General features: G+C 49.5%; 1 protein-coding gene across 2 annotated transcripts in view; it reads right to left on the reverse strand.

The window, feature by feature from the left end:
* The window catches only part of SLC25A1 (solute carrier family 25 member 1), a 45,044-nt gene extending 30,085 nt beyond the window's left edge, over window positions 1–14,959 (reverse strand). The window contains exon 1 of one of the 2 annotated variants that reach the window (XM_050924004.1): window positions 14,712–14,959. In XM_050924004.1, coding sequence (XP_050779961.1) covers window positions 14,712–14,823 — 112 coding nt within the window. In that variant the 5' untranslated portion in view covers window positions 14,824–14,959. Of the gene's footprint in view, window positions 1–11,559; window positions 11,585–14,711 lie in introns of those variants that run through there. The other variant, XM_050924005.1, reaches the window with a different exon arrangement.
* Between the last annotated feature and the right edge of the window lie 4,476 nt (window positions 14,960–19,435).

Consider the following 19,435-nt stretch of genomic DNA (forward strand, 5'->3'; position numbering starts at 1 on the left):
GCCAGACAAGTCTGGTTGACAGGAGCAGGCTGTGGCAGTACAGTGCGCTGTACATGTGCCCCCGTGCCAGCCCGCACAAAGCCGGTGAACCACTACTTAGGCAGCCCTGACCCTTTAAGATGAAGCATGGAGGTTAATAACAGGGAATCTCTCCCCCCACCTCCCCAATCCTCACCTCCATGGCCACAAAGGTCCCCCCTGATGAGAGGAACTGCTACACATGGGTTGGGCTGGGCTGGACACCAGGAGGTGGTTGGGAGTGGGGCACCATCAGGTTAGGGCTTCCAGGCCTAGCACCCAAAGGGTGGAGCCTTATTTGGGGTACACAGGGCTCCTTCATCCATGACCACCAGAGAGAGTTTGACGGGATTCCCAGAAGCACTAGCCCAGGGGTAGGCAACCTATGGCATGTGTGCCAAAGGCAGCACGCGAGCCGATTTTCAGTGGCACTCTCATTGCCTGGGTCCTGGCCACTGGTCCGAGGGGCTCTGCATTTTACTTTAATTTTAAATGAAGCTTCTTAACCATTTAAAAAACCTTATTTAGTTTACATACAACAATAGTTTAGTTCTATATTATAGACTTACAGAAAGAGACCTTCTAAAATTGTTAAAATGTATTACTGGCACGTGAAACCTCAAATTAGAGTGAATGAATGAAGACTTGGCGCCCCACTTCTGAAAGGTTGCCGACTGCTGCACTAGCCATTTTATGGCTAGCGAGATCATCCACAATTACATTGGACAGGATAAAGAACAAAGCTCCCTGGAAAAATATGCCCCCTAACTCGCACAGTGGTGGGGTGGGGTGGGAGGAGAGGGGTGGGCAGGTTAGGAATAAATGACTACTATGAGCAGATTACTCCATAATTGTCCTTTGCTGGGATTCTAAACACCTTCCTCTTGAATATCTGGTACCGACAGCTGCCTGCGGGAGAAAGCACAGAGAATGGGGGAGCTGAGCATACCCATGCCCAGCAGTGCTGAATGCTGTGCCCTACCCTGTGTATACTACAGGGGTAAGCAGAGAGGGGACTCTTATTTATTTAAACAGCTCACTGCTGTGGCCAAGAACTCGACTGACAGCCCTGCAGTCTGGGTTGCTACAGATACAGCATGGACAGCTGCAATGCAAGCTTCCCTCACAGCACCATCCTCAAACCTCCCCCTTATCTATGGAGCACAGACAAAACACGCAGTGCTGGCCAGCACGTGGTATGCCAAAGAGGTGATCAGGGCTAACTCGGGACATGGCAGGTGGAGGTCTGCTAAAAACACCCATCCACTAAGAACTGGACCAAGGCCACCATACAGCCACCATGTGGTAATGAATGAGTCACTACTGCCCTTGGATGGAGTCAAACTGGCGAGTAAGATGCAAAAGATTCCATATTCCATTAACAGTCACCCCTGGGATAAGCCATTCTGATACCCCACGTTAGTTGCAGATGGTTTTATTATCCTTTGGCTACAGCACAAGCGATCTGAAACAAGCGCCACGTTGCTCTTAGTGGGCCATCAAAGCCAGATTGCTGCTTCACAATCAACCCCATGCTGCTATGGAAGTGCAAAGCAGTAAGCAATTATGATGCTCACTTTTGGAATATGGAAGGAGGAGACAATTCAGCCGTGTGGTTGTTCCAGGAATGCAAGCTCCTCCCTTGTGGTTTCGGACATCTCTGGAACAGCTTGGTGAAACGAGAGAGTCTCACATACAAAACTTACTGCTTATCTGACACTTATGGACGCTTGTATGTTCCAGGTACCCATGGAAGCCTTTTATAGACATACACCCACATGGGCAATATATGTGGGGGATGATGCCAGGAAGGTCTTTTGCTTCTTACCCACTGGATCTATTTCTGGGGTCTGTTAGCACAGCCTCTGCTCTGTCTGAACCAGCTGAGGCTCCCTCCCCAAGGCCTGTCTGGTCGGGGAGGTTTGCTTAGCAGTGTTTGGGTTTATTTAGCACTGAATCCTGGATCCTAGCAGGTGGGGAGAGCAGATCTGCAGCCTTAGAAGTGGTTCTTGCGTTCCAGAGAGCAGTTCCCCCTGAACGACTAGCAGCACGACAGAGCGCGATGGGAAGAGGGGACGTGCACCGTGATCTGGGAGGCAGTAACCATGCTGTGGTACAGACACCACCATTTACTCTCACACTCCTGGCCTTAGCGTCCGATGTACCAATTGAGAAAGCTAAAAATAAGGTAACGATTTATAATGCTCTTTACGGTGCCCTCCCCACCATGGCCTCATCCCCTTCAGCATGCGGTGCTTTATTCATGCAGGACAATTAATTCTATGGGAATGAAGCGCCCCAATGCCTACGACAGCTTGCAGGCTAAGCACCAGCTTGTTTCCAGACCTCCCCCTCCCCTGGGGTGCCAATGGCCAGTGAGGTTGCAGAGGGCTCTGTAACTTGTTTACCAGGACTTTAACCCCTAGAGTCAGTTCTTGCAACACTGCAGAATCAGCAGCAAACTCTTCTCTAATTACTTGGGAGTTGAAAGAGCAAGCGAGAGGGAGGGTGAGCAGCTTGGACTCTGCACCGAGGCTCTCAATCATTAGCTGGACACCCTCCGGAGCCAAAGGAGAGAAAAATTGCCCTTCAGCGAAGGTCACAGCTCACCCACTCTGGCAAGCATCAGTCAGAAGCAGGGACAGTTGTTGCTCTTTGTCTCTGGCAATCAAAGGGATTCTGGCTCCCCCAGTTGGCCAAGCAATGACATCTCCCAGTTGAAGGCCATGGGTAGGAGGGGACCAGGCATCAGCAGAAGGATCACTTGCAGCACATCTCCAGTTAGCATGTGAACTCCTTGACTGAAAGTGTCAGTGAACAAGCCCCCATGGCCACCATGGAACTAGAGCTTGTTGGGAAAGTAGGGCGCTCTCTCTCCCCAGGAAAATTTAGAATTGTTGTTGACAAACCCAAAAGTGGGTTTAATTCTCTATGGGCCAAAATATCGAGACAACTGTTCTATGATAAGTCTTCAGACAAAGCTCTGACGTTTCTAGCGCATTGGCAGGACGGTGGAGTTTTTGCCAGGGTTAGAGCTTTAATCCAGCTGTGACTCACATAACACACACGACAGTGCATGCACACAGGAGGTTTCCTATTTGTTTTTAATTGGTGATTTTAATGTGCCCAACACTGTGGCCTCTGGGCATATGAATCAAACTAAGAATGAGCAACTCGTTAAAAGGCTGCTTGAGACTTCACCACCACCAGGCCCTCTCCCTCCCCCACCACCATTAGGCCTGTCCTAGTTCATGAGAACCTCCCTAATGATGCTCCACAGAGAAAACATTTGTTTGACCCAGACTAGGGCAAGACAAGCTGGGGTCCTATGCACAGGAGAAGTGTGTGACATGCAGTGACATCTACTCATGAGATTCCCAAGTCAGGGGCCCGCACAGCAAACACTGAACCTAGCACTTAACACAACATTGCCTTGTGGGCTGACAGACAAACCAAACCATCCATACAGCTGGTGTCATGCTTCTTCCTTATGTCTAGCTATGGAGAAGTTGAGCACTTCTGAATGAAATACACCACCAGCAATGTGACACGAGTATGAGCGTTTTGAGTTCTAGACATGGTTTGCAATCACATCAGCTAATCACAGGGCTCTGTGTGGAACAGACAAATTATGCCCCTTGGAAAAGTGCAGATAGGATGACTCTATGCTGTTATCACAACCCTCTGGGTCATCTAGTTCCACACACGTTCTCTCCTCCTTGGGGATCAGCAAGTTCCCTCAGCGAGTCCATTCAGGCAAGGTGATTTGCAGGACAGGTCAGAGATCAGCTGCAAAACCAAGGTACCAACTCTGGACTTTAGGCTGTAAGGCTTAGAGTGTAAACAATCTAATTTTGACCTCCACCCCAACACTCTGGCTTTTCACACACAACTCCTTTTGGCCTGAAATTTCACACTGTTAATTTAAACTAGAGGAATGGGTTTTTTAAAGCTTTGAGATCAGACTAGGAAACCAACATTGGGCCATTCCCTGAAAATTAGTGAGGGGGGCCTTAAAGACAGGAAGGATTGTATCCATGTAGTGATGGGATCCATTCTTTTAAAAACAGATCACCAAGTGAACAAGAAATAGCTAGTACTTGGGGGAGGAAATAACTTACTACTGTACCACAGTCTCCCTTAGCAAAGCGTCCATCCCGTTTGCTGCGTCATGATTAGATGGAACATTTTGTATTTAATAGCAAGCAAGGATGGCGTTGCATGTTACAATTTATCACTTTCACTGGTGGTAAACAACACTACGAACACAGTCACACACACAAAACCATATAGTTGGGACAGCAACATCCTCATACTCGGTAGGTGGGGAATAGATAGAACTGCAAATATTTGACTTCTCTATTCTGCACACTATGTTGTCAGACTTGTAAATAGCCCTGTGTAAACAGAGCTGTCGATAACACTACGGAACGGGATGGAGTAATTTGTCCCTAACTTCACTGGAATCATCTGTTGCCTCAGCTCTCCGCCATTTCCCAACTTCCTCATGCACAAAGTAATGAAAAAATAAATCGGCTGAGAATGGAAGTCATTTTGTAGAATTTACTGGCAAGAAAAGGGATGAACACTAAACTGAACAGTCACATGAAATCTAAAGCCCCAGAAGGCTCAAAGGCCTGATTTGCTGAAGCTTTTGTTGCTCATAAAAGCAGAAAGGAGAGGACTTTCATTCTCTGCAGCTCCTCAGACTCTGTCTACACTGGCACTTTCCTCGTAAAAACTTTTGTTGCTCAGGAGTATTAAAAAAACACTCCCCAAAAGACAAAAGTTTTTATGAAAAGCGCTGGGGTGGACAGCACTTCGCCAGCGAAACACGTGCTCCCGGTGACAAAGCTACTGCCCCTCGTTGGAGGTGGTTTTATGATGTTGCCGGGAGCGCTCTTGCCCAACAATAAATAGTGGCCACACAGTGCACCTTACAAAAGCGCAGCTGCAGTGGCACAGCTGCGCCATTGTAAGGTGCACAGTGTAGACATAGCCTCAGTAAGAGGAAGAACGGTAGAGGGGGTTCCAGAGCAGCTCCTGAATGTACTTTGCTAGAACAGAGTCTGTTTGAATGGCATCTGCTCAAGAGCGCTTTACAAGAACAAAAGCGACCAAAGATGCTTTCTAGGCAGTCATGTTCCAGGCTTAAGAACGGGCTTTCAAACAGGACAGACTTAGTAAGACAGGGATGACTTGTTCAAAGGACACTTCCTGGGCCAGCAGTTACGGTCTCTTCATTCCATCTGCCTTCGCTGCAGATTTCTCCTTCACAGCCCATCTAGCCCAGAGCCTCTCTGCTGGTTTCCACAGTAAAGTCGTACTCCAGTGACTATGACATCACTCCGTCACCTTGGAAGCGTTTGTGATGCTGCCAGTGCTCCAGTGATATCAACACCGATCAACAAGTGGAACAAACAACAAGCGGAAAATTTCTAAGCAGCATGACAAGCAGTTTAGGTTCAAGCCTGGAGGGTCTAAGCATTTCCCTCTGTGTGTTCTTTAAGCCAGAGCAGCAGGAGCAAGTGAGCCGAGGGCCCCATTTATTTTATACATGTGAGTGAGCTGCAGTGCTGGTGCAAGCTGCCAGGTGGACAGCTGTGCCGCTCTTTACAGAGCTGGAAGAGCATGGGCCTCAGCAGGGCAAGCTTCCTCCTGCCAACGTGCCTCTACACCGACCTGGTGGGCACCATCTTTAAAGGCCAGAGTGGAGTTCAGTTTCCATGGCCCACTCTGTCCTGGGCCGACCACCAGGAAAGGCATTGCATTAACGTGGCCAGTTTTGTGATGCTTCCACACACACACTGGGAGCCAGACTGAGCCACTAGGAATTTACCAAGTGCACAGGAAGAGGGTAATACTGTTAGTAAGAATGACCCAGAAACTGAATTTTAAAACAAAGCACTGAAAGGGGTTGAGTAAGACTTTGCAGGAGATATTCTTTGTTCACCTGGCAGCCAATGAAAGGTACCGAATCCCAGCATCTGTAAGCAAACAGCTAATGCTATACCTTGAATTTATACAGTGGCATCTGGCCATGAACTGATCTACTAACTATCCAGGCATCCCTTCACTCATCACCACAATGCAATCATCCACAGGGCTCCATTTTATCAGGCAAGACTGCTTTAGCTGGTGTTTCCTGCAAAGCACAGCTCAGAGAGTCAGTGCAGAAAGAGAATACAACAGTTACCTAGCGCCTCAGGTCATTCACTCGTGCAGAGCCAGCAGCTCTGACTCATCCCTCATTTTAAACTGATTTTCCAGCTGTTTCCAACAAGAGACTCTTGCCAAGCTCCTTGCTTTTACGTCCTGGACAGAGAGCAACTGTGGAAGCTCAAGATCAAGGGAGTCCCATGGCTGGGCTTTGGGCTTCGTTAAGAGTTAGTGCACAGTGGTAGAAAAGAGGCTCCAAAATGAACTCCAGCTGACAGGATGAGCCCAAGCTATACTGCCCTGTAAATCCAGGGTCACTATTCTCCAGGCAGAGGTGAGAATTATACCATTTACATTCACAATGCAAAGCCTTTCTGAGGGGAGGGAGGGGGAGAGAGAGAGGGAAGCTTGTAACATCACTCAACTGTCAGCTAGAGGTACTGATTAACTCAAGGAAGAGCGATGTCTTCTTCCAGATGCTTACATAAACACAGAGAGAAGCGCCCTGCAGAATACAAATCCAAGCATCCATAGGCAGTATAAACTACATCACAATAACTACCTTTAAAGGATTGTGTTCCAAACCCCACGCAGCCTCCCCTTCTTCACAATACACACACACACACACACACACCCCTCTGAATCAATATGGAACTGAAGCACCACGAAGTTAGGCTGAGCAGCCAGCTGCAGCTTCCCACCCTGGGAATTTTCTGCTAGCCCAATCCGCAGCATAGTTTGGAGCAGCCTCAGGGCTGCTCTAAGCTACACTAGCTAGTTATGGCCCTGAAGGCCCAGCCCACCAGCCAGGGATCATCAAAACTCAGCAGCCATGCCCCTTTCTCCTGACCACATTCATAGACAATGGAGAGGGGTCTGAAAGTGGAGGCTGCTACACCAGCTGGGGACTCCCGCATGTTAAGGGAATCCCTAGCCAAACAGAGACCCTGGCCTTACAGCCGCCTGATGTCAATTGCAAGTGTGCAGGAGAATCTGGCCTGATTAGATTTGCTCGTAAAATACTGTTCCTTCCCCAGCCCTCCACAGTCCCTCAGCGCCTCACCCACCCCCTTCCCCACAACTCAACACTGAGCGTCTCAGGAAATGCAATTTAAAGCCACTCCTGCCGCCCCCAGAACTGCACAGCTGAGCAGTAGCCCGTGCCTCTCCCTAGCCGTGATTTGGTGCTATTGACTCTCCCATGTGGGGTAGGCCATTTTAAGCAGGACTTTGCCAGTTATTGTTGTACAGTGTTGAACAGCATGAATGAGCCCAGAAACTACTGATGGCGAATGTTTTCAAAGCCTGGCTTGGACTCCGGCAACTGGCATGGCTGGGACTCTGTTTCCCCACCTGTAACCTGGAGATAAGGCTCCCTTTCCTCACAGACACATTGTGCAGAACATGGGCAGGATGTTCGCAGTGCCCTACAGACATGCAAAGAACTACCTCAGCCTCCACTGAGAGCCACAGGATCTCACGCCATCCCCCAGCACACAGAGAGGAGTCCCACACGCTAGCCAAGCACTGGGAAACCCACTCTAGAAACACCGCTAGCTGTATGTTTTTCTGCTCTAAGATGGGAAGTGCCTGCATGCCCAGCAGAGGCAGGGCTTTCTGAAGGGAATGATTTGGGGATCTTAGTGACGGGCAGGACACTTAATTACTTTTTTATACTAAAAGACAACAAAGCAGTGCGAGAGCTCAGCAGCCCATGACTCCCTGTTCATCCCAGGCAAAGAGAATATGCTTTCGCAGTGAGAGGCCCTGAGCTGGAGCCCCTTTCTCCTCCCACAGCAGAGATGTCCCCAGTGTTGTTCAGAGGGGGCCTGTCCATACACATTACTAGAGAGGAGATTTCAATCTCCTAGCGGAGTCTAGTACTGGTGAGAAGTGCCAGACAGAGTCCCAAACACAACAAAGAGGATAAATGGGAACCTAAGACAGCATCCAGGAGAACATCCTCAGCAACGCGCCTCCCTCCAGACCTGGGATGATCACTTCTAGAGCTTGTGCTCCCCGGCACATCCAGTCTTTGCCTTCTCTGCTGAGATGGCCAGCAAAGGAGCCAGTTGTTACCCAAAGATCAAAGGCAGCTGGTAACATCTGCAAGCGGGTCGGCAAAACCGACCCATAGGTGCCCTCAAAGGCGGTTTGTGAACAGCAAGTAAAATATCACATTGCACTGGACCCCGTATAGGGCAGGAAAGCCTCCCTGAGGTGCCTCCGCTGCCCGGAGTGCAGCTGACAAAGGCACCTGTCTGTTCTAGAACCAGAAGGCGGCCAGAACCATTTCGCCCAAAAGAACACCATGCGGCCAGAAGTCCGATCAACTGGGGCTGGCTTCAACGTGAGCTACAAGCAACGGGGAAGTGAGATGGAACATGGAGTCTGAATGAGCACATTGTTTCCTTAAAAAGGAGTATCATTTTACCTGACGGTCATATCAGGTACCTGGATTCCGCCCCCGCCCCATCTCCCCTGGGACCCCAGCCATCTGTGCATCAGCACCCCTTCATCTCCAGCCCAATTTCTTCAGTTAAGCCACAAGCCTGTGACGGGTGAAAAGTGCTTCCAAGGGGTGAAAAAACAACAGAGGGACGCTACTGAGTGAATCCAGCAGGAGGAAGAGGTTAGTTCTAAAGAGTGAACCCTCTGCTTAGGCACAACCACCCCCAGAATCCACAGCGAGAGGGAGAGGGAATTGGGACAAAGGATGAGAGAGAAGTGGGAGCTGGCTAAAAATCATACCATTTAAAAAAAAAGATATTGCTTGAGAGCATGTTGGGAATCTCTTTGCAATTCACAGCAGGCGCTGACATACTGTGGCGATAGGGCCCTTGGATACTACGCCCCTCGGGAAGCTCCTCCTTGGGAGCAAAGTACGCTGTGAGGAGGAGACGCTATGGGGATTGACTGTTATACAGCACAGTGGCACTGAACTCCCAGCCAGAGAAGCCAGTCCAGGATCCTGTTCTCATCAGTACTAGTCTGTTGGCAGATCTGTGTTGTAATTCTTCATTTTGCGAGGACCATAAGGAGCGAGCTTATGGGGAGAGCTATACTTTCTTCAGGCAGTGCTGGAAGCCCCAATCCTTGGGACATGGACAAAGCCCTAGTGAACAGGGACCTGTCCTGCATTGGCAGAAAGGCCTGGGCTATACAGCTTGTGCGCTGGTATAACTATGTTGGTCAAAGGGGGGTTGTACAGTTTGAACGATACCTTCTGAACGATAACAAGGTCTAAGTAGGTCTCTTCCCATCTTTACCACCCACAATGTAAAGGAGTTGGAGGGTCTGGAATGCAATGAGGTAGTTTATTGGCACCTGATCCATTGACAAACCCTGTAAATATCAGCTAGCACCTTTAATATAATAGGCTCACATGGGCCACGTTTTCCCTGTCTAAAGGAACGGATGATTCCGCACTGGCAGGAACAGAGCAGTTAGTACCAGGCACCATCCTGATGGATCAGCTTATTTAACGCAATTATGTCCAGGATGAGGCTGGCCAGTGCTGCCTGCACATTACAGATCATTTTAATTTACTGCATGTGAAGAAGGGGCCAGCATTTCAACAGGGTCCTTCTTTCATCTCATTTGCTTCACAATCACGAAACTGGCTGTTCCTCCAGACCAAGCAAAATGTAACTTAGGGCTATGTTACACAGACCTACCCCCGACCTAAGCTGGAAGCCAGTCAAGACAGACCCACCCACCCCATACCTGTAAATTTTTATGCACACCTGTGCCATGTAATTCCTGCTTTCCTGCAGACCCAGGATCCACTACACCTTGACAAACAACGGAAAGCCACCGATTCCCCAGTGATCAGTGAGCTCCCAAGGAGCCAGGGAATGGCAAAGGCCTTTTGGCAGGGGCACATTCAGTGTGTTATGCAACCTTTCATAATCTTTGGACGGACTGTGGAAAACCTGCAGGCTTCCCCAGCCCGACTCATAACCCTACAATCGTTTCATGCCTGGAGCTCTGCAGTTTGGGCTCAGCCGAAGAGCTGTGTAGATAGCCACTCCTGATGAATCTGGGGATGGCTATCCAGAGGCAGTAGATAAGTTGGCCCACCGTGTATGGCACAGTTACTTTTCACAAGAACAAGCTGGTGGGATCAGCTTCCCTCTCCCCCAAAGGTTGGATTAAGCTCCATTTTTAAAAGACAAGACAAACCAAACTATGATACGCACATAAGAACTGGCAGAGCTGATCAGACCAGAGACCTGCTCCAGCAGTAGGGACCAGGGCCAGAAGCTTCAAAGGAAGATTCAATAAACCGAACAATGGACAGTTATGGAACAGCCTGCAGTGAGACAGAAATGTCTTCCAATCCCCTGGCAAACAGTTGCTGGCGTATGCCCTGATGGGTTTATGTCCCAGACAAAATGTGTAACTGTGGATGTCACTATTGGTCCTTCTGCAGATAACCTGGGGTGAACAGTTTAGTAACAAGCTTTCAGACTATCCAGTTAATCTGAGGCCCCAGCTCCTTGTCACACCTCACAAAGAAGGCTTCCTTTGTATTGCAAGAGCTGCATACATTTCACGCAGTTCGCGTACTGATTGCGAGTCAACTCTGCAACTTCTCCAGTGGTTTCTCTTTTTAACAGGCCCATCCAAGCATCAGAGAGTGTGACGTTAACTAATGCATCTCAACTGACACAAAGCCAGAGGTCACAGATGGCAAACAGAATTGACTGGCAGCAGGCAGTGGCTCCAGCAGCAAGAGACAGGTAAAGCTCCCTCTTAGGTCTCTGTTAAGACAAGCCAGCACTTCAGACCCTAAGGGAAGGTGGACAGTCGGCTGGAAAAACAAAGGGGTGGACGTGATCATGGAGGAAGGGAATTAGCTGGGAAACACAAAAGCTCTAACGATGCAGATCACATCAAAATGGCTGTATCTATTTCATTCAAGAGGAAAGATTTCCATCTCCATTCTAGGAATTTCCCTGTGGTTGGGCAGAGGAACGTGAACTAATGTGCCACTACAAGTGAGTTCTACGAGCCTTCCTTGGCACCACGGTAGACTTGGTAGGGCTCCCACTTTTCAACAGATACAGATGTAGTGGGCCAAGTTTATCTCTGGAGTAGCTCCACTGCAGTCAGTGGAGTTAAACTAGAGAGACTTTGATCCAAAAACAAGCTGATTTGTGGAAGTAATTTCATCCCACAAGAGATGAGGGGCAGCTGCAGAGCTGTTACGAGAACCCAAAAGCTGTGGCTTTGCTAAGTTTGTCCCTGTAGATGAAATAATTCTAGCAAACCTATCCAAAGCCTGTATGTGTTTGCCTGTATATTACCTGAACAGAGATCACTAACATTGTGATATCAAAGTCACAGTTCACAGTCAAGACCTTACAGCTAAATTACCTGGAAACATATGTCAGTATCGTCGACTTGTAATGGTCCATGGGAAGTAGGCATCCAACTGATGCATTCATTTAGAATGCCTCAGTTACGTGCAAAGTAAACTATGAATCCCTGCTCAAAATTGGGTCACCCCTGCTGCTGCTGGACCACCACCATCTATGTGCAACAGGTTTTAATGGAACATCCTCGTGGATGGAACGTCTGGCTGTTGGTTACATCCAGCCATACAGAGCCAGCACACTTCCTGGATGTACCTGTTGCATCCTGGAATTCAAAATGAAAGAAATCAGAATGTCTCTCTTTAGCTCATTATCACCACACAGGTTTGAAGGGAACATGGCATCAGTAGATTACACTGGGGAAGGAGGAGACTGAGATTGTTAACATGCCACCCCACCTACACACCTTTCAGTGGAGGGGGAAAAAGAGGAGCACAGAGTAATGTACTGATCATTCATTCACCTGGGGCTGTGAAACTGAACATCCACCTATCCAAGACACTGAGTGCCAAACTCAGCTCTGGTATAATGATGCATAATTTCCACTCAAAGGGACCTGCATGGCTTCCATGAAGAACTCCCTTCCCGTATTCTCTGTCACCAAGAGATCCCCCAGAGTTACAGAGGAATGAAAAACATGAATGCTCCCATTTCCTCTAAAGGCAGCAGCGCTGTGCAAGTCAGAGATGGATCAAGGAGGGAGGGCATGGAAAGAACCAGCTTGGGGGTTGTAACCAGGCAGCACTTCCAGGCTCTGAAGTCACATTTCTGTGGTCATTACTTCAGTGGGGAGAGCCCCACTCCTGTTCCCGTTTGAGAACATTTTAGTGTGTTTACACGTCCTTGCATCTCTCTCACCCAATTATTGGCAGATTGTGAATTCAGATAATCAGTGGGGAAAACCTTGTACTTGGAACATAAGCTCTGGCTCCTGGGTGCTGAGCACCCACTATTTTTTTTCCATGAGTGCCTGAGCCCTGGCGCACCCACGCAGTCAGTGCCTGAGTATGGAACGTGATGAAGGAGTTTGTTTATAAACAAGTATCAGAGGGGAGCGGCGTTAGTCTGGATCTGTAAAAGCAGCAAAGAGTCCTGTGCACCTTATAGACTAACAGACGTTTTGGAGCATGAACTTTTGTGGGTGAAAGAGTTCATGAAAGCTCATGCTCCAAAACATCTGTTAGTCTATAAGGTGCCACGGGACTCTTTGCTGTTTATAAACAGAGGCAGGGTGATTAAGATAACAAAAGGCTTGTCATTAAACTAAATTAAGGATCGTTAGATGATCCTGAAAGCATTGCCAGACACTCCAGTTAAAAGATGGGAAACAAATGGTAGGAATAAATGGTCCGTTTTCAAAATGAAGGGACGTAAATAGTGGTGTCCCCCAGGGGCTTGTACTGGACCAGTGCTGTTCAACCTATTCATAAATGATCTGCAAAAAGGGGTGAACAGTGAGGTGGCAACCTTTGCAGAGGATACAAAATTACTCAATATTTTGCAGTCAGCTTTGGACTTAATGTTACAAAGGGCTCTCACAAAACTGGGTGAGTTGGCAACAAAATGGCAGATGAAATTCAACATTAAATGCAAAGTAATGCACATGGCAAAATACAATCTCAACTATATATACAAAATGAGGGTGCCTAAATTAGCTGTTAGCCATCAAGAAAGAGATCTTGGAGTCATTTGCAGTACTCGCTTTCCAGAGTACTGCAAATTTATAAGAATCCTTCTCACGGTACCTGTATCATCCTGAACTCATTCTCAAGCTTCAGAAGATCTCCAGTCACCAATGGGACAGACACAACTGAATAACTTAACTGTCCTTAATATCCATCAGAACAATATCAGGGAACTAGATGTAAAAAAGATTGCTGACAGTTTCATCCAGAAAGCCACAGTGAGGCATAATGTCTTTAAACAGGGACGTTAGTGAAGACAGCTTGTAGGTGATTGCAATGATTTTAATGTACTGTAATTCATGATGATGTAATTATGTAGTTCACAACAATTTAATTATTAAATAGTAAAGATACCAATGACTGACACAATTCAATAACTAGAATATGAAAGAAGTGTATAAATAGGTTGACAATAGCCTTCCCCCAAAACTGGCAGAGTGCCCCCTCCCTACACACACACACCTCTTCAAAAGCACCCACCAGCAAAACCAAAAGTCAGCGCCCCTGATTTGGAGGGCCTGCAGTGTATCAAATATACAGATTCATGATTGCACAAACACAAGGAGTTGAGTGAAGAGCACTGCAGTGACCCTTTCTGCCCCCAGGGGCAGTGCTAAACCTCAAGCTACATAGGCCACAGTGTGACAGATCCCCCAAACGGGTAAACAGGGATGCCTGGTGAGGAAATCCCAGACTAAAGTCTGGCTCAGCCCAGATCCAAGCCATAGTCTAGAACTAGGACAGAGTCTTGCAATCAGCATCCCGATGCAGTTCTGCACAGGAAGGTCCCACTGCAGCCAGGGTGCCACAGTCAATCCCAGGGTGTGCTCACAGCTATGGGTGTTGTGTTGCCTAGACACTCCCCTCAGCTCTGCACTCAGATCTCCCCTCACTCTGCGGGTAGAGAAGCGATCACCACTCACTGCCCTGAGTCCCGGGGAACTTTGAAGGGCCGAGCAGGACATGCCAGGAGAGGCACGTCTCGAAGCACGGGTGCAATCTGCGATCTGCAATTGCATCAGACAGTAACACAGCTGCCAAAACTCAGTCAGCAGCCCCGCAAACACCCCCCAACTTAACGAGCGGGGAGCAGCGCTGCCGTAGGAACCCGACACTCCCCGGGAGGGAGGGATGCCCAGCTCCCTAGGCAGAGCCAAGCGCGGTTCTCAGGCACGGAGCCGCGCACACAGCGGGCCAAAGTTCAGGGCATGGACACGGCTCTTCCGGGCAGCCCAGGAGACCTGCCAGCGGGACTGAGACCTCAAGGTGCCGGGCACGACAACTCGCGGGCTGGGCGCCTGTCACCCCCCCGGGCAGCGGCACAGGGGAAGCTCCGGGGGGGAGGGGGATTTGTTGCACCCAGGCGGCCGCTCCTGACGCACGCGAGGCGCTGCCCCCACCCCAGGGTGCAGCGAGCGCCTGGAAGGGGGCGGAACCCGGGGCCCGGCGGCCCGCGCCGAGCACTCACCTGCCAGGATCGCCTTGCCGGGGTGGGTGAGCTTCGCCCTGCCGGCCGGGGCGGCGGCAGCCAGGCGGCGGGGGCTGGGGAAGGGGCTGGCGAACGCGGGGCGGGCGGACATGACTGCGGCGGGCGGGGAGAGGCCGGCGCACGGGCCCCGTTTAAGCGGTGCGGGGCTCGGGGCGGGTCCCCGGGCAGGGGGCGGGCAGCAGGGCTCGGCGCCCCCGCGGACGCCTGGGCTGGCAACGCGCTGGAGCGGCTGTCGGCAGCCGATCCCCGCCCGCAGCAGGGGTGGGGCCGGCGGCGTCACATCCTCGGGAACAAGCGGGGCGGGTCTAGGCAGCCCGCGGGGGCGGGACACAGGCTGCAGCTCCGCTGCCTGCTCCTCGCCCGCCGGGAGAAGTGGGGGGGCAGAGCCCGGCAGGGTCTGTGCAGGGGAAAGGAAGCGGGTCCCCCCCCGGAAGAACAGGGCTGCTGTGAAATCCTTCCCGCGGGGGCTCCGCTCGGCCTCTGCCCTGGTGCGGCCTCAGCTCCAGCAGCCCAGGGCTCAAGCAGTTTTTTACTTTCATAACTGAGGAAGCTAGTCCAGAGGTGCCAGAGGCCGGAACGGCCCAGTCCAAGGGTGCTGGGACTTAGCAAGCCCTGGCCCAAATTAAGCCCTGGCCTGGCTCAGCACCCACTGCTTCCCAACCGTGGCTCATATGCGGCGGGTGGCGGGGATGAACCCAGGGCCGCCCAGAGGATTCCGGGGGCCTGGGGCCATTGGCGGCAGGCGGCTCCGGTGGACCTCCCGCAGGCGTGCCTGCAGAGGGTCCGCTGGTCCCGCGGCTCTGGTGGAGCATCCACCTGCGGGAGGTCCACCAGAGCCGCGGGACCGGCAAGCGACAGGGCGCCCCCCGCGCGGTGAAATGTCTAGAGCCCGCCCTGTTCGGCGGCGGGGGGGGCCCTTCCGTTCTGGGACCCGCCGCCGAAGTGCCCTGAAGACCCGTGGCGGGGACCCTCCGCTGGCGAATTACCGCCAAAGCAGGACCCGCCGCCGAAGTGCAGCCCGCTCTTCGGCGGTAATTCGGTGGCGGGGGACCCCTGCCGCGGGTCTTCGGGGCTCTTTGGCAGCGGGTCCCGGAACGGAAGGGCCCCCCACCGCTGAATTACCGCCGAAGACCGGTTTGCACTTCAGCAGCAGGTCCCGCTTCGGCGGTAATTCGCTGGTAATCCCCCCGGAGCAGAAGGACCCCCCCGCCGGCAAAGACCGGGAGCAGAAGAAGCTCTGGGGCCCAGCCTCGCAAGAGTTTTCCGGCCCCCCTGGAGCAAGTGAAGGACCCTGCTCCAGGGGCCCCGAAAAACTCTCGTGGGGGCCCCTGCGGAGCCCCGGGGCCTGGGGCAAATTGCCCCTCTTGCCCCCCGTCTGGGCGGCCCTGGATGAACCCCTGAAAACACAATTGCTGCCCTCAGGGAAGCAGCCAGAGCCCGATAACATCCCTGCACTAACAGGAGGGTAGCGGGCAGAGTAGATCGAACAGGGCCCTAGGACTTAAGAATCCCTGCATCTGCTACTTAGCAAGCCCCTTTATCCCCCCATTTCTCCAGCTAGGAAATGTGGATAATGACAGCAACTTCCTCTGTAAAGCACTGTAAATAATTATTAGAAATAGACACCTAGGGCAGGCTGATCCAGGCTTTTGCAACTTTATTAAGATGCCAGCTGCCAAGGACAATAGATGAGACAGCGTTTTGAGGGGGTCTGTGGCCATGGCACTGTTGCATGAAGTTGTTTGGTAATGGAGACACAGGCATCTTATCTATAATTGATTTATATTGCAACTTTCATCTCAAAGAACATAGTTCAAGTACTGGCGTAAGTAGCTGGAGGATTAGGACATTAGAGGTATGTACAGCTACCCCCTACACACATACCCTGCCTCTGAAAGGGAGCCTGTCATCTTCCTCTCTCTAACCTTTTCTACCAGTATGTTACCACCTTCATATATGGAAGTCTGAGAGCAGTTTAATTCTAGGTCAGGGTTGTTATTAAGCCACTCAACTTAGCTCATGGGGTTTAATGTCAGTACTAGAACACCTTGATTAAAACTGCACTGAGTTATATTTGTCTGTAAATTATACAAAAGAGGCACCTGCAAGGATCCAGGTATTTTTTTTGTCAGCTGTTTTTCTTACTGCTACTTGTAAACAACCTAATAGAAGCTTAAAAATTAAGTCCTGGTCCCTAGTGACTGTTCCTGCCTGGCTGTTGGAGACAGGCTGGTTTGTTAGTGCTGGTGGTGACAGATTGATGTAAAGCACCTCAGCATTTTTTTTTAATTATAGCTGTTTCCAAGGCCATAAAAAACACCACCAGCAACACATTTGTGCCCCTCTTCAACCTTCAGAAGCTATAAAATGATGATTTCTAAACAGGAAGCTCCCTTTCCCCCAACAAACTATGAAAAAGCCAAGGTCATACATTGTGAACCTACTATGAGGTAGTCTTAACAGGCTATATATACACACAGCAGAGAGTCATTAGGGCCTGGCTAAAAAGAACTCTCCTGTGACCCAAGATTATGGAGCTGAAGCTTTTACCAAGAACTGGATTCAAGTCAGCTGTTAGTGCTGCACTGGTAGAAGGGCTTTTCCTCAGGTAAGAGGGACATAAGCCCTGGGAGGCCAACACTGTGTTAAAGAACACACTAGTATAGTAAAAGACTATAAAGATTTTCACATCAGCCACTAAATAGCTCTCCCAGTAGGGTACATTTTTGGCCCCTGTTAACTTTAGCTGAATTTCAACTGGTGGCTTAGATATCTATATCCTCACCATGAGTTCCCTTCACCAACTTGTCCTCCTTTGTCTGTATTTTAAACACAAGGCAAGTAGTAGAAATGTGGTTACTACGTGAATATATTGAGAGAAGTTCATTTCATAATTGGATCAGAAACTGACTTTCCCAAGATGGGGAAGGTTGCGTATCTAAGGTTCTGGTTGAGTCCAGTTTAAGCAGAACAAAATCCAGCACATTCAGACTAAGTTTAAACTATTTTAAAACTAATGACCATCTAAATTACCATTTTGTTATCAGGCTTTAGAGTCAGTTTTCTGCAGAAGACCTAGGGAATTCTAAAAATTTGCAGGGAGACCCATAATCCATAGAAGTCTACCTGTGAAGACTTCCCTCCACAACAAAGCAATTAGTCTGTTCCAAAGCTAACTAATCTTACCTTCCATAGGTACCTTCCAACAACTGCAGCTAGCTCTGCTAAATTCAAAACACCTCTCATTGAGTCCTGTGGTCTGTGCACCTTCATGTTGTTCTTTCCCACCAGCAAGTTTGAGAAGTCTGTTAGCAGACAGAATCTAATTTTGCGCATGGGAAAATTGACTGGTATGGCTCTAGCAGAATAATTATTCCACTGTAGCTATGCTAGTGCAATTTACTATGTGAACACACTGTTCCAGAATAAATAGGACTTTATTCCAGTATAATCGCTTGCTCTATTTCCAAAGTGTAGTAAAGTCCTTTTATTCTAGAGCAAATTGTCCACCCCCAGGGGGTTATATCGATACCACTACAGCAGTGTAATTATTCAGCCCAAAGGACATAGGAGGTAGCAGTCAATTTTCTTATTTAGTCAAGCCTCCAGTGAGCATTAGGGGCCAGGCTCTATGTTCATCATTGATTCAGATACTTGATATTGGCCTCAGCCACCAGTTGCGAGCAGTCAATACTTGGCCTTAGGTTCTCAAATCAACAGCTGTGGCACAATAAGGCTCCCTGCTCAGAACTCATGTGACTTGCAATACTTTTACTGTTAAGGGGTTGTATTGAATTTCAGATCCATCATCAATGAGTGTGTGTTGTGCTGTTTCAGGGCTGGTGCCAGTCTCAGAGATGGACTGCATCAGGGCTAGGAGAAATGGGCTCTTCACTCCTCTCATCCAGAGGGGCATAGTAGTTTGGTTCTATGCAGTCAGGGGTGCAGTGCAGATGGGCTCCATGACTGGTCAGTGTGCAGGTTTCCACAGTAATGGCTGTCAGCTGTTCATTGGATTTCAACCCAAATCCCATACGGAGTATGAGTCCGTCTTTTACTTTTGACTCCACTGTCAGGCCCCATCCTCTCTCATTAGCATCCAGTTCGTGACAAGCTCTCTTGGCATACCCTAGTTGCAGTACTAGTAACAAGTGTACATTCCAAAATGCTGATTATTGGTAATATTACCTTCACATGAATCTGGAGCTGTGAGCTAACGTGGTTTCTTGAGTGCCTCATTCTGTATCTCACCAGTGCCATGGCACAAAGCTAAAGGATGACCTACAGCTTTCAAAATGGCTGTTTTTTGCACCAGCATCCACCTTGGCCTTCTCTCTCCTTTGGGCTCATCCCTCCATCCCCTTTTCTGATTTATTACATTCAATCCACAGCAGCTTCTTGGAAAATGAGATGAATGACAATAGGTGAAATACAGAAGTTGTTTACTTGTATAGGAGGTATTACCGGTGGCCTCACAGCATGTTAAAACATACATACTGATATAGTGTATAATATACCATAAATGCAGTATGCATAGGTATGTGGGTGCAGAGTAACAGAGTACAAAGGCCAAGATTCAGGGGAACTGATTAAGCTGGAAAGTTTGGAATAGGTTATAATTTTAATGAGAAAGGAGGTTAGGAGTCAGAGACCAGACCTGAAGAGCTGTAAGGAGTGGTATAACCCAGCCCTTTCTGGGTAAG

The sequence above is a fragment of the Gopherus flavomarginatus genome, chromosome 15, assembly GCF_025201925.1.
Source record: "Gopherus flavomarginatus isolate rGopFla2 chromosome 15, rGopFla2.mat.asm, whole genome shotgun sequence".
NCBI lineage: Eukaryota > Metazoa > Chordata > Testudines > Testudinidae > Gopherus > Gopherus flavomarginatus.